This window comes from Gymnoscopelus microlampas (genome assembly GCF_963454915.1).
Source record: "Gymnoscopelus microlampas genome assembly, chromosome: 9".
NCBI classification, from domain to species: domain Eukaryota; kingdom Metazoa; phylum Chordata; class Actinopteri; order Myctophiformes; family Myctophidae; genus Gymnoscopelus; species Gymnoscopelus microlampas.
This window is the reverse complement of record NC_139946.1, coordinates 51,201,087-51,213,626: the sequence shown is the minus strand read 5'-3', so window position 1 is coordinate 51,213,626 and position 12,540 is coordinate 51,201,087. Positions and strand designations below refer to the sequence as shown.

At 39.5% G+C, this 12,540-nt stretch overlaps 1 protein-coding gene across 1 annotated transcript; it reads right to left on the bottom strand.

The window, feature by feature from the left end:
* Positions 1 to 856: 856 nt before the first annotated feature.
* Positions 857 to 11,943, bottom strand: LOC311051248 (myelin-oligodendrocyte glycoprotein-like). Its single transcript, XM_084065732.1, has 6 exons — positions 11,795 to 11,943; positions 6,116 to 6,207; positions 2,859 to 3,185; positions 1,947 to 1,985; positions 1,130 to 1,277; positions 857 to 980 (listed from the first exon to the last, which is right to left on the bottom strand). Exons 1-6 carry the CDS (start codon positions 11,923 to 11,925, stop codon positions 953 to 955), a joined length of 765 nt encoding a protein of 254 aa, XP_083921858.1. The 5' UTR covers positions 11,926 to 11,943; the 3' UTR covers positions 857 to 952.
* Positions 11,944 to 12,540: the final 597 nt, after the last annotated feature.

Genomic DNA, 12,540 nt, shown 5'->3' with positions numbered 1-12,540 from the left:
TAATGTCCAAGGTGGAAAGATGGCCTTCACGTGATGTTAAAACCCTTTGCATACATATGTCTTATACCAACAGCTATTATATTAATTTGACATTTAAAGCAGGTTTTGGACATTAGACAAATTATGATTAATCAAAACATTTCTATCAACAATAAAGCAAAAAAATAAAAAATAAAATAAAAGCAAAAGCATAAAACAACATTAAAATAGGCAATACAGCGAGGACTTAAAAATCAACCAATGAATCAGCTAAAAGCAAGAGTGAAGAAATAGGTCTTGAGCTGTGCTTTAAAGCTATCGACAGAGGCTGCCTGTCTTAAGTGTAATGGGAGTTTATTCCACACTGTCGGTCCGTAAAAAAAGTAACCTTGGATGAGTGCTCCTGTTAGTATTCTCAATGTATTCTTACTGACCAGAGAGGATATCCTGTTCAAAAATCTTGTTCTTTGGTTCACTTTGTTGATTACTCTAGTTGCCATTTTATCACTGGAAAGATTTGCCTCTAAAATGGAACCTAGGTAGGTAATTTCCTCTTTTCTTGTGATAACGCTGTCACCCACTTTGATTGTGAAGCCGTCGGCCTTTCCAAGGTTAATTCTGTACCCATGACAATGGATTCAGTTTTACCTAAGTGTAATAATGATATAGTTTGTTATCAGCGAGCCAGGTGCAGATTATACCAAGTTCAGAGCTAAGGGCTTTTTCAACCTGCAACTTGTCCCTGTCCGAAACCAGCAGAGCCGAGTCATCCGCGAACAGGAACAAGTTGCAGTCACAAGCTGATGTCACGTTAGGGTATGCGCATGCTTAAAGTGAATGGCACATCGCAGGCAGGCAGCGGCCCCATTTAAAGCATTATCATCAGACCCCCCCCCCCCCCTCCCCCCTCAAATGTATGGAACAGAGAGAGAGAGGGACGGAAGTGCAAGTGGAAGGTGAGGCTACATGACCTTCATACCTCAGAGACACCATTCTCAGACCTGGACAGAAGATAGTGACGGGGGGAGGGGGGGGGGGGAGAAAGGAGACATTGTATTGAAGTGTAGAACGACCATTTGCAAAAAACAATGGTTGAGGTAAAAGACACTGAGGTAAGTTGACATGAATTCCAGCATGAATCATTCTGTACCTGTCCTTGGTGTCAGCTGGATTTGCACGTCTGCTGAATCTGCTGCCAAACTCCAGAATGCTTCGTCTCTTATAAACCACCAGGACACTGATGATGATGATGATGATGCAGAGGCCGATGATAAGACGCACATCCCACCAGGGAAACTCTACCCGAGAGATAGAATGACAGATATAGAACAGAGGTTTAGTCATCCATCCTCCTTACAGCTCCATGATCAACTATTAACAACTCAATTATCAATAGCTTTTATCAGTGATTTTTCCCACTCAATGATACGATACACAAGTATACAGTTACTGAACACACACACACACACACACACACACACACACACACACACACACACACACACACACACACACACACACACACACACACACACACACACACACACACACACACACACACACACACACACACACACACACACACAACATTACAAATATCTCAACTGCCCCTTTCTTTTGCAGCATAAGAAAAAAGGTCAAAAGTTATATTTCTCCACAGTGATTAGTAGAGGTGTGAATGCAGTTTTGTTAGTACAGCAGTAGTAATAGCTGTAGGCAAGCTTATTTGTGGAGCACAACAAGGCAATTCAATGTGCTTTATATAAAACATTAAGCATGAAGACCTTAAGACACAGTGTGTTAAGAGAGTGCAATTACTGGAACTGCTGGTACTACTGCTTGTATCACTGGTACAACTGCATTACTGGTACTACTGGTACTACTGCTTGTATTACTGGTACTACTGCATGTATTATTGGTACTGCTGCATGTACTACTGGTACTACTGCAGTATTACTAGTACTCACCAGGGACACTGGATTGAAAGATGGTTGGATATCTGGATTCTGTAACGACACAAGGGTAAAAGTTAAGCACTTCATTAACCAACATAATCTATTTATCTGCCTGTATACTGTTACTAAGTATTACCTACTTCTACTGTTACTATTACTACCACTGTTACACATCAGTGCGTCAAAATCGCATCACCAGTTTGAGACGTTGCGTTGATATCGTCACTTTTTTTTGTTTTTTTGTCATTTTACCAAACTGAAAAATACTTGTGAATTTACGGAGGTGCAAGGACATGCAAAGAAGGAACAGTCACATTCTATACCATGGCATGCGCAATGGACACACTTGTTTTGGGTCAGATATTATGTTTTGCTGGTGAGCTATGGTGTCGTACTGAACCATAGGCTATTCTGGCAAATGCACCTGGAGGTTTTAGAATGTTATTTCTCCTGCAATAAATGGGTTAGGCCAAATCAATTCAGAAAAACAACAATAAAATAATAATAAAATAATAAAACATTGTCTAGAGAGTATACCGTATATACAATAATATTCTTTCTGCAAAACAGACAGACCGCCCCTATGGCTAGGCCATACTCTTTTATACAACATCTTCAAGTTTGTGTCTATCTGCAAAATGGTGTGCAACAGGAGATGCAATATATCGCCTTCTATAATGCTGCCTGGTGTTCAGAGATTAGATGGGAGAGACTGGCTGGTTACCCTCAAAGTGATGTGCAAGAAGAGGCTGCTAAACGATTTGTGTATATATAAACCTACGTTTAACAAAACAACTACCAGGCAATCTACTGTAAGGACATTTCAAAAGTGACAAAGCCTGATCCATGAAAAGTATTTCAGCAATGTATAACACCTTTTTGAATGAACGTGTTCTTTGTCAATAATAATTTCACAGTACTTACCAACAATGAGCTGAATAGTGAATTCCTTCTGGAATGCAGGAATGAAGCATGTGTAGTTTCCCTCATCAGATGATTCCACTTTGGAGAGTTTGAGGGACACGTTGCCTTTCTTCAATTCATCCTTGAAGAGGGATGTTCTTCCCTTGTAGGAAGAATACTTATGATCAACTAGGTCTTTCCTGTTCCTCTGGAAATGTACATATTGATTATGTGGTAGATCCGGCCTGGACCAGTGTACAGTCAGGTCAGTAGCATCAGTGGTAGGATCAACCTCACATGGAAGAACAGCATCATCTCCAACAGATGTTTTCACTAGCAGACATTTCCCTGGAGGAAGATGAGACGAGACGAGACGAGATAAGATTAGATGAGTTGAGATAAAACATAATTCATCCCCATTCCCCAGACGTAAATTCAGGTGTTGTAGCAGAATCAGCAGTTAAAATGAAACAGAATACACACCAGGATTGTTTTCCTGAGATTAAATCACATACATTTAAACTGCTGTTTGTGTAATGATTACATCCACACATCACGACTATTAGATGGCGATGAAGCAATATTTACCAGAAAAAAGGAACATTTTCCACTGAAAATAAAAGCATGAACCTGTATGAATGAGGCATTACCAATGAATAGTTTGATATGAAATATCCACTTTTTTCCTGACCATTTATTTGTCATGCTCCCCAAGGAGCCCAAGAGTCAACCAAGATAAATAAAATGAAATAAAATTAAATAGTTAGTCTTGGATATTAATGTTTTGTGTAATACTATGTGTGAACAAGGGGAACAATTCTGCCAATTTTGGTGATAAGTAATAACTAAGTTAACAGCTTTTCCTCAATCACTTGATTGAATTTCTAAAGGCAATTGGCCTTAAAAAATGCACAATTTTATGCAACTAAACGCACTCGCAGCTGTCATAGCGTAAATGCAATTCTCATTCCACTTTGACAATCAAAACAGATTGTTGATGTCACAATTCCCATTCACATTGACACAGTTGTCATTGCATGCCAACTACTGTGTACAATGAGCATGGTGTTTGTACAAAAGATAAGGCCAGCATGATGTCAATTCCATGCCACAGATGCAAATTGTCGACATAATACTCAAACTTAAAAATGCTATGGGTTCCAGTGCACTGTTTCTATGTAAAAAATGGAGCAAGAAAAATGTGTGTGTGTGTGTGTCCAACTTTTCTTTACATTGAGAACAACACTATGTACACAGTCTGTCCTGTTTTGACGCAAATACTGTAAATGGGGTTTAGGCAATGATCAGAAGGTGCTGCACAATTTGATGACATTGTTGTTGTAGCGATTGACCGACTTAGTGTCTTAATTAATTAGTAATAATTTAGACCGTATTTGAACCTAGGGAAATTCAGTTTTACAGATTCACCCAGCTGATTGCTGCCTCATTGTTTAGACTTGAGCGCATAGGGGAGCAGTTGGGGTGAGTGTCTTGCGTAGGAACATCTCGGCACATTGCCAGGGCTCAAACCTGGGACCTCCTGTTTCCCAGGCTCTCTGACCATTCAGCTATGGCCGTACAACATGGTGCATGTGGTCATATTTTGTATTGTGATAGACCCTTTTGCATGGGTGGTATTGGTGCCAGGAGAAATTATTGCACTGTTCTGAGAACAGTTTTGGCCCCCCACCTCGTTTTTATGTTATCATGAATTGGTTTAAACTATATATTTTGATATTTTGTATTGTTTGTTGCACTGCTGCTTGTCCAGTTAAAGTGTTTGAGTGTTGAATGTTTAATGGACCACAATACAATGGAAACAAGCTTTTTTTTGGTGTGTTTCATACATTTGTAGTTTTTAACCCTAAAAATGTCAATATAATATTAAGTAAGTATTTATTCATGAGTCTGGATGATCTGAACATTTTATGTAGTTATTTAATTATTAAAATTCAAAAAGTTGGGAATAGACTACAAGATGCACAATGTATGGGAACATTGATCAGGTTTGATACACATAATGTCAACACTTTGAATTATTTGAATAATTTTCACATAATTGATAAAGATGTAACAAAGTATAATTTAATATAGCCAATATACAGTATGAATATTTGTTCAGAATCAGATTGGTTATTTTTGCAATATTCGACAAAGAATTTATAGTATATTTATAGTGTTGTCAAATTGCTGCAGCTAGTTAGTTAGGTTACCTGATTAGATACTCAGTTACATACTTAATATTTGTCTGTTGCTGTCCATCCTGGGTGGACAATAACAGAGAAATTCAACTAAAATCCTTTTCAGTAAAATAATCTGTTTAGTTTCTTTGAAAAAACTATCATTATCATAATCATTGGTCAACGACAGCCGTTTCATTTCTATGAAGTTCCACTTTCACTAATGTCTAATCAAGTCTACTTGGGGCGGCCATAGCTGAATGGTTAGTGAGCCCGCCTAGGGAGTCAGAGGCCCTGGTTGCCCCAGGTTCGATTCCAGGCCATATCAGCATATGTGTCGATGAAATGAAATTTGTCCCTGAGCAAGACTCTTAACCCCTAATTACTCACAGGTTCTCATTGGAAACAAGACCGCAAGGACTTTCATGAACGACCTGTTAAAAGGAATTATCCTTTATCCTTTACTGTGTGTCAGAGTAGACGTTACATATTTTGAACACATGGGGGCGATATTAGACAAATAATGTGATGTAATGTCACACACTTGGGGGGAGCAGAAGACTGTCAAAGGTTTTGCTCACTTCCACTTGACTCCCTGCTAATTAACTATTTAGACAAACGTGTTATGTTATGTTATGTTATTTGTAGACAGATGTTATGTATGTTATGTTAGACACATGTGAGGGGTGTATTCCAGAAAGCTGACTCAAGATCTGTTGAATATAAAGTTGTATTTACAGATTTCTCTGTTAAACAACAGATGATTCAATTTGGAGGCTGAGAATTGATCAAGCTGGGATTGATTGGTTAAGCCAAAACCATGCATGTACACAATTAACTTTTAAAGACATCATCAATCAAACATGGAGAAACTTATTGATTAATTATTATGGATTTTCAGACAACCAAACAGCACGATTCATTGTTCACACCCACTGAGCAATAAACACGTACAATACAAACCCATATAATGACTCATAAACACATACAATGAAAATACCTCACCTAAACATACTTCTAATGCTATATAATCTACTTATAATACTGTATAAATATAATACTCTATAGTTAAGATTACATTAATTAATTGTCATTTACCTCCACTGTAGAGCTGATACAGAAGTGAAATTAGCAGAAGACTTGAGGAATGTCTCTGATCGTAGATCACATGTGGGTACGTCATCTTCATACTTCAACAATAAGACAAAAAGAAAGCTTAGTTCCATATATCAATATGAGTTATATCATGTAGCATCTTGATTCTGATTGGCCAGAAGATGTGCATTATTTGCATATAATTGCACACCTGTATGTAGTGACCGCATCCCTGTTCTAAGCACATACACATAATAAAGATTTTTTTAATGATTATTTAATCAAACTAAGATATCCTTAAAAACTAAATAGAATTATAACTTAAACTTTGCGGGAATGTAAAACATACAGTATGTGTTGACTATATGTGTATCTAATACATGTATACAGGGTATATCTAATACTACTCCCCCCCATGTGCCTGCACGTAGTCTGAGATCCTCAAACCAAGCACCCCTGGCCATTCCAAAAGGTCTGTTAAATACAAAAGGTTGCATGGCCTTATAGTCAGGGGATATTAAAAAAATCTTGGAATAAATTCCTTACCAAAAAAAATCTTCACCAATGTGTTTGTAAAGGTGTCTAGTAGCACATCTCATAAAGACTGAAATGCAGTTTCCCTAGGATAATTCTTGACAGCTGCTGAAAGTTGGGGTACCCACAATTTCCCTGCATTTCCATGCAGGAAAAAAAAATCTATTTTTAATTCTGTTTTAAGTAGCATGTGAGGGGTCAAACTAGGGTGTTTTTATGATTCTGAATACATTGCAAGCATTTGTTTAGCACCAAAACCACTCCTTGGGCTAACAATGGCCATAGCCATCATTTTCCAGGTATACTTTTTGAGTAAAAAGCCCATTGAGAATGGGCTGTTTTTAGCCCAAGGAGTGGTTTTGGTGCAAAACAAATGCTTGCAATGGATTCAGAATCATAAAAACACCCTAGTTTGACCCCTAACATGCTACTTAAAACAGAATTAAATTTTGATCTTTTTTTTCCTGCATGGAAATGGTGGGTACCCCAACTTTCAGCAGCTGTCAAAAATTATCCTAGGGAAACTGCATTTCAGTCTTTATGAGATGTGTTACTAGACACCTTTACAAACACATTGGTGAAGATTTTTTTTGGTAAGGAATTTATTCCAAGATTGGAAATGTTTCTGCTAATATCCCCTGACTATTTGCCTTCAGAGCCCCTACCCTTTGAAATGCCATGCTCCTGGAGATCAGGCTCACTGAGTCTGTCCCCCGGTTTAAATCCCTCCTTAAAACCCACTTCTCTAGATTAGCTTTTAATGCCCAGCCGGTATGAAAAGTGGTCTGTTCATGTGCATCTCTGCATTGTTTTCTGCGTTGTTTTTAATCTTTAATCTTTCTTGGTTTTGTTTTGTGTGTTTTGTTTTGCTGTTTTCTTTGTAAAGCACTTTGTAATCCAGTTTTGAGGTGCTATTTAAGTAAAGTTTTATTATTACCAGATGTTGGATGAAGAGTCCAGGGAAGTGTCTGTATTAGAGATAGCCTGCATCTTTGATCATAGCCTAGAGGAAGCCTTTATGACCCAGGTCATTAAATACCGACCACTCCTACATACCATCTCAGAGCTAGGTTATAGGTGCAGACTAAGTTTTATATTTGGGAGCCAAGAGCATACCCACAGACTGGTTGTTAGAGGGTTCCAACAACTTGGGTTGCCCAAAAAGGCTGGCAAAATATTGTGCTGTCTATTGGCAGAGACGCCAATAGACGGTGTTGCTTATACTCATAGAGTACTGAGTGGTATGCTTATTATGTATCCTAAATGTAACCTTACTGCACCTTTAATATTTGTGTCCTTGTACACAATACACTCCTATATGAGGACATGGATAAATTGTTAAAAACACAGGACTACTACAGAGTGTGCCGACATTGAAACACAACGAGCATTCAAACGTGAACATCCAGACATCAGATCCATTTTAAGCTGTGCAGGAAAACAAACTAGCTGTAAGCCCATTTCTTTGTCTGTCAGGGTTAATCTAGCGAACCACTGGACTGATCAGTGCCAAATTAATTTCTCGTGCCAGTAGACCAAGGACATAACACTTATTTTTTTCAAATGATGTATATTTTTGGAAATATTTACTTTCAAGAAGATTTACAAAAAATTAATTAATAAAAATTATAAAATAATACATTTTATTGTCTCCGCCAGGCCGAAGGCATGGCGAGAGAGTATGTTTTACCCTCCGTCCGTCCGTGTGTGTGTGTGTGTGTGTGTCCGTCCGTCCTTCTGTCTGTTACCAGCTAATCTCCGCCACCGTTGCCCCAGTCGCTGTGAAACTGCACACACACACTCCCTCGATGCCACAGCAGAACCTCTGCCCCAAATTTTTCACATGGGCCTGTTATAGCGCCACCAGGAGGCCGATTTGTGCAAAACACATTTTTGGATATTACTCCTACAGATTTTATCCAAATATCACGCAAATCGGTACACAGTATCTCTATAGTCATGTGATCAAGACGGATCTGTCCGATATTTCATATTACATCCTGATTGGCTAAGGTTGGCTTCCAAAGTCGGCAGGATTGGTCCGTTTTGAACAAAATGTCTCAAATCATGAACGCAGCGTGTGATTTCCGTGAAAATTTGCACACACATTCCCACTAGGCCAAGGACGCAATGACCCCCTTTTCACATTGCCCTGTTATAGCGCCACCAGCAGGTCTAATTTAGCAAAACACATTTTTGCAACAAAATGCCTCAAATCATGAATGCACGCTCATTCCCACTAGGCAGAGGAAGAAATGCCACCCTTTTCACATTGTCCTATCATAGCGCCACCAGGAGGCCACAATAACGACGTGACCTGGCGGAGACCTGTGCTCCGAGGAGCACTTTTTCTAGTTTTATTTTCATTCACAAGGAATCTCAGAGTGCCACATGGTAAAACATCATCAGCGTTAATGCAAGCGAGAGAAACGTGAACAAAACACAATATGCAAGTATAGTTTTTTTTTTTTTTTATATTTTATTTCTAATTTTAATTTTTTACAAAGTAAACATACAACCCCCCCAGATCCCTCCCCACATACAAACCCACATACAGAAAGGATAACACAGATAAAATAATCAAAACATAAACAAAAATAAAGGTACACAAAAAAACAAAAAAGGAACATCAAGAAGAGACAAATCTGTTGTAAAAACATTAAGCAGCTTTGAGAAATAATAGAACTAGACCGAGATAGCTGTAGATAACAAATAACCTATACCATCTCTGATACAGGTTGAGGTAAGGGCAATGTTTCAATATAGTCCAAATAAGGTTGCCAAATCTTCAAAAAGGAGTCAAACCCATTTCTTAAACTATAGGTAATCTTCTCAAGAGGGACACAACTGTTCATTTCTGAGAACCATCTCGCAATATCGAGGGGGGAGTCAGACTTCCATGTTATTGCAATACACTTCCTAGCCACTCCAAGTGCCACCTCTATAAATTTAATTTTGTGTTTTCTTAGTCTTGCACTGATAGCAGTGAAGTTGCCTAAGAGGCAAATTTCAGGATCTAACGGGAAGGGAGCTTCTATAATTTTAGCCAGTGTGTCACAGAAATCATACCAGAATGTTTTAACTTTTATACATTGCCATGTACAATGCAAAAAGGAGCCTTCTTCTGTACCACACCTAAAACATAAATCTGATATATCAGAATTATAGCTATGCAACTTTTGAGGTGTGTAATAAAGCTGATGGAGAAAATTATAATGAGTCAGTCTATATCTAGAATTAATAGTAGCAGATAGGCTATCACGACACAAATCAGACCACAAACCTTCATCAATAGTAATATTTAAATTAGACTCCCATCTCTCTCTAGATTTGTGTAAGCCTACTCTCGGGCATTGACTCAGCAACAAAAAGTACATATTGGAAATGAATCTGTATGAACATGGGCCATTGTGTAACCAATTTTCCACATCAGTAAACACTGGTAAAGTCATCTCCGGTCCCAGAGTCCTTCTGAGATAATCCCTCAGTTGCAAAAAACAGAAAAAATGCCTGTTTGATAAGTCATATTTCCCCCTCAACTGTTCAAAAGTCATGAGCTGTCCATCTTTATAACAGTGTTCCAGGAGTTTTATTCCATTGTCATGCCATGACTCCAGAATTCTATTGCCCACAAACATGGGTAGAAGCCCATTTTTCTTCAGTGGAGTTCTAGGAGATAAGTCCGTTCTACACTTAAGAATCTTGCGGACCTCATACCAAGTTTTGATTAAATGAATTGAGAAACAATTTTTGGATTTGGCCACAATAGTTTTAGGGTTCCATTTATAAATAAACTCACTGGCCTCTGTTTCTTTTAGGGCATGCATTTCCATTTGAACCCAGGAGGGGGCATCATCACCCTTAAAGAGAAAAGAAATGAACCTCATCTGAGAAGATAGATAGTAAATATGCAAGTATAGTTGGGAAGTGGCTTAGTCAGTGCCGGCTGCAGACAGTAATAAGCAGGGGGGCATTCATTATTCTAGGGGGGGCACCTGTCTGTCCCTCACGCACGCGCGCGCGATTTTTTTCGGTTATTGGATGGATATTTAACTTTTTTGGGGTGTTTTGTAACTCTATTTCGGTTAATTCGGTTCATTTACCTTGCCCCTATATGCACCAACAACAAATACAATTACAGCATTATAATGTCTGTAAAAAAAAAAAAAAAAAAAAATTAAAAAATTAAAAAATTAAAAAATCTGGCCAATCTGAACTGGGGGGGCACAAAGTCTAATCTGGTAACAGATTGCCCCAATGCCCCCCCATAGGGCCGACACTGGGCTTAGTTTGGGTTGAGTTGCTGGCTCGTCTATAGCAGAGAGGTCTGTACTCTGTAGGTGCAACTGCGCCGCTGGAATCCGGGGAGCAGAGGCGCACTTATGGTGCTGCTGGCCGCGGAGATGGTTGCTGGTGGTGGCGGGTCTGGCGTTGTGGTGGGCGCTGCTGGTTGTGGGCCAGTGGGGCTGACGGTTGCCCGTCAAACCGGTTCTCTTGCCAGGCTGGCAAGAGAACCGGTTTGACGGGGAACCGGTTTTTAATGGCCACCCATTAACAATTCGGCCGAATGCAAATAAGCCCGATTTGAAAACAAAAGGCGAATTTCTGTGGTTGGCAACAACAGAATAGGGTGAGGGGTGCTAATGTTGTTATGTTGATTTTTTTGTTTTTCTTTCCCCTGGGGGAGCAGAGTTTTATAGACCCGGCCATGGCCCCGTTGGCCTCTATGACGATACGCCCTTGGAAAACGGCCAGGGGCACATGTATCACATTATTATGACTCACAACAAAACACCAAGAGAGTAAAACAAAAACAAAAAAACGTTTATCTCCGCCTAGTAGGCGGAGTAGCCTATCTCCGCCTACTAGGCGGAGATATCTGAAAGTCTGTAATGTCGAAACTGAGCTCAGTCAGTTCTGCTCCAGGCAGCAGCAGCAGCACTGATGTCTATTTATAGACCGTCTATATTATAGACGTTGAAATGACGTCTATAATATAGATGTATATAAATAGACGCTTAAAAAACAGCTAATCAACGTCTAGGCTAAGCCTAGACCGCTAAAAACTTTCACCAGTAGACCAATTAGAACCCCGTTTTAGACGGAGGTCTAATAGACGACTATGGCTCAGTGGGAACTATAACTCACCTTAATAGTTGACTTGTTCCTCGATCTCTCCTGCCAAAACTGAACATGCAGAGAACATGTACCCTCGGCCCCACCCAATAGCTTTGCTTAGTACTTGTTCTTGCATCTGTTGCGCTGAACTGAATAGACATAGACAGACAGGGACTCGAGTGAGTTCAGTCTTGTGTAGAGGGTTGCGGTTAGTTTAGCCAGCCTCTCTCTTTTTCACAGCTGTGTTCCGTGAGCAGAAATAACGGAGCAGAAATAAGACTTCCGGTTGACGATCCCTTCAGAATAAGAGTACCCTCTAGAGTAAAAAGAAACCATTGAAAACCATTGAAAAACGGTTCATTTGCACATTAAAACTATAAATTAAGCATTTAAACGAAGCTATACAACACATATTATGTTTCTGTGTAACAAAAACGTTTTTTAAAATATAAAAAATGTATCTAAATGGATAAATGCTGTTCAAAGGAGTGCATAGCCTATAGAAATTGGACACTGGACCGGAGACGGACACGTGTGCCAACACTTGTGACATATTCACGCGTTCGGGGAGACCCCCTCTACAACGCCACACTCTCCGCTAAGCGGCACAGGTGTAAAAAAAAGTTTGGCGGACCGTCCAGTGAGGTCAGAGGTCAGAAAAGTGCCGTTTACAGTGCGTAGCCTATACCAATTGGACACTGGACCGGAGACGGACACGTGTGCCAACACTTGTGACATACTCACGCGTTCAGGGAGACCCCCTCTACAACGCCACA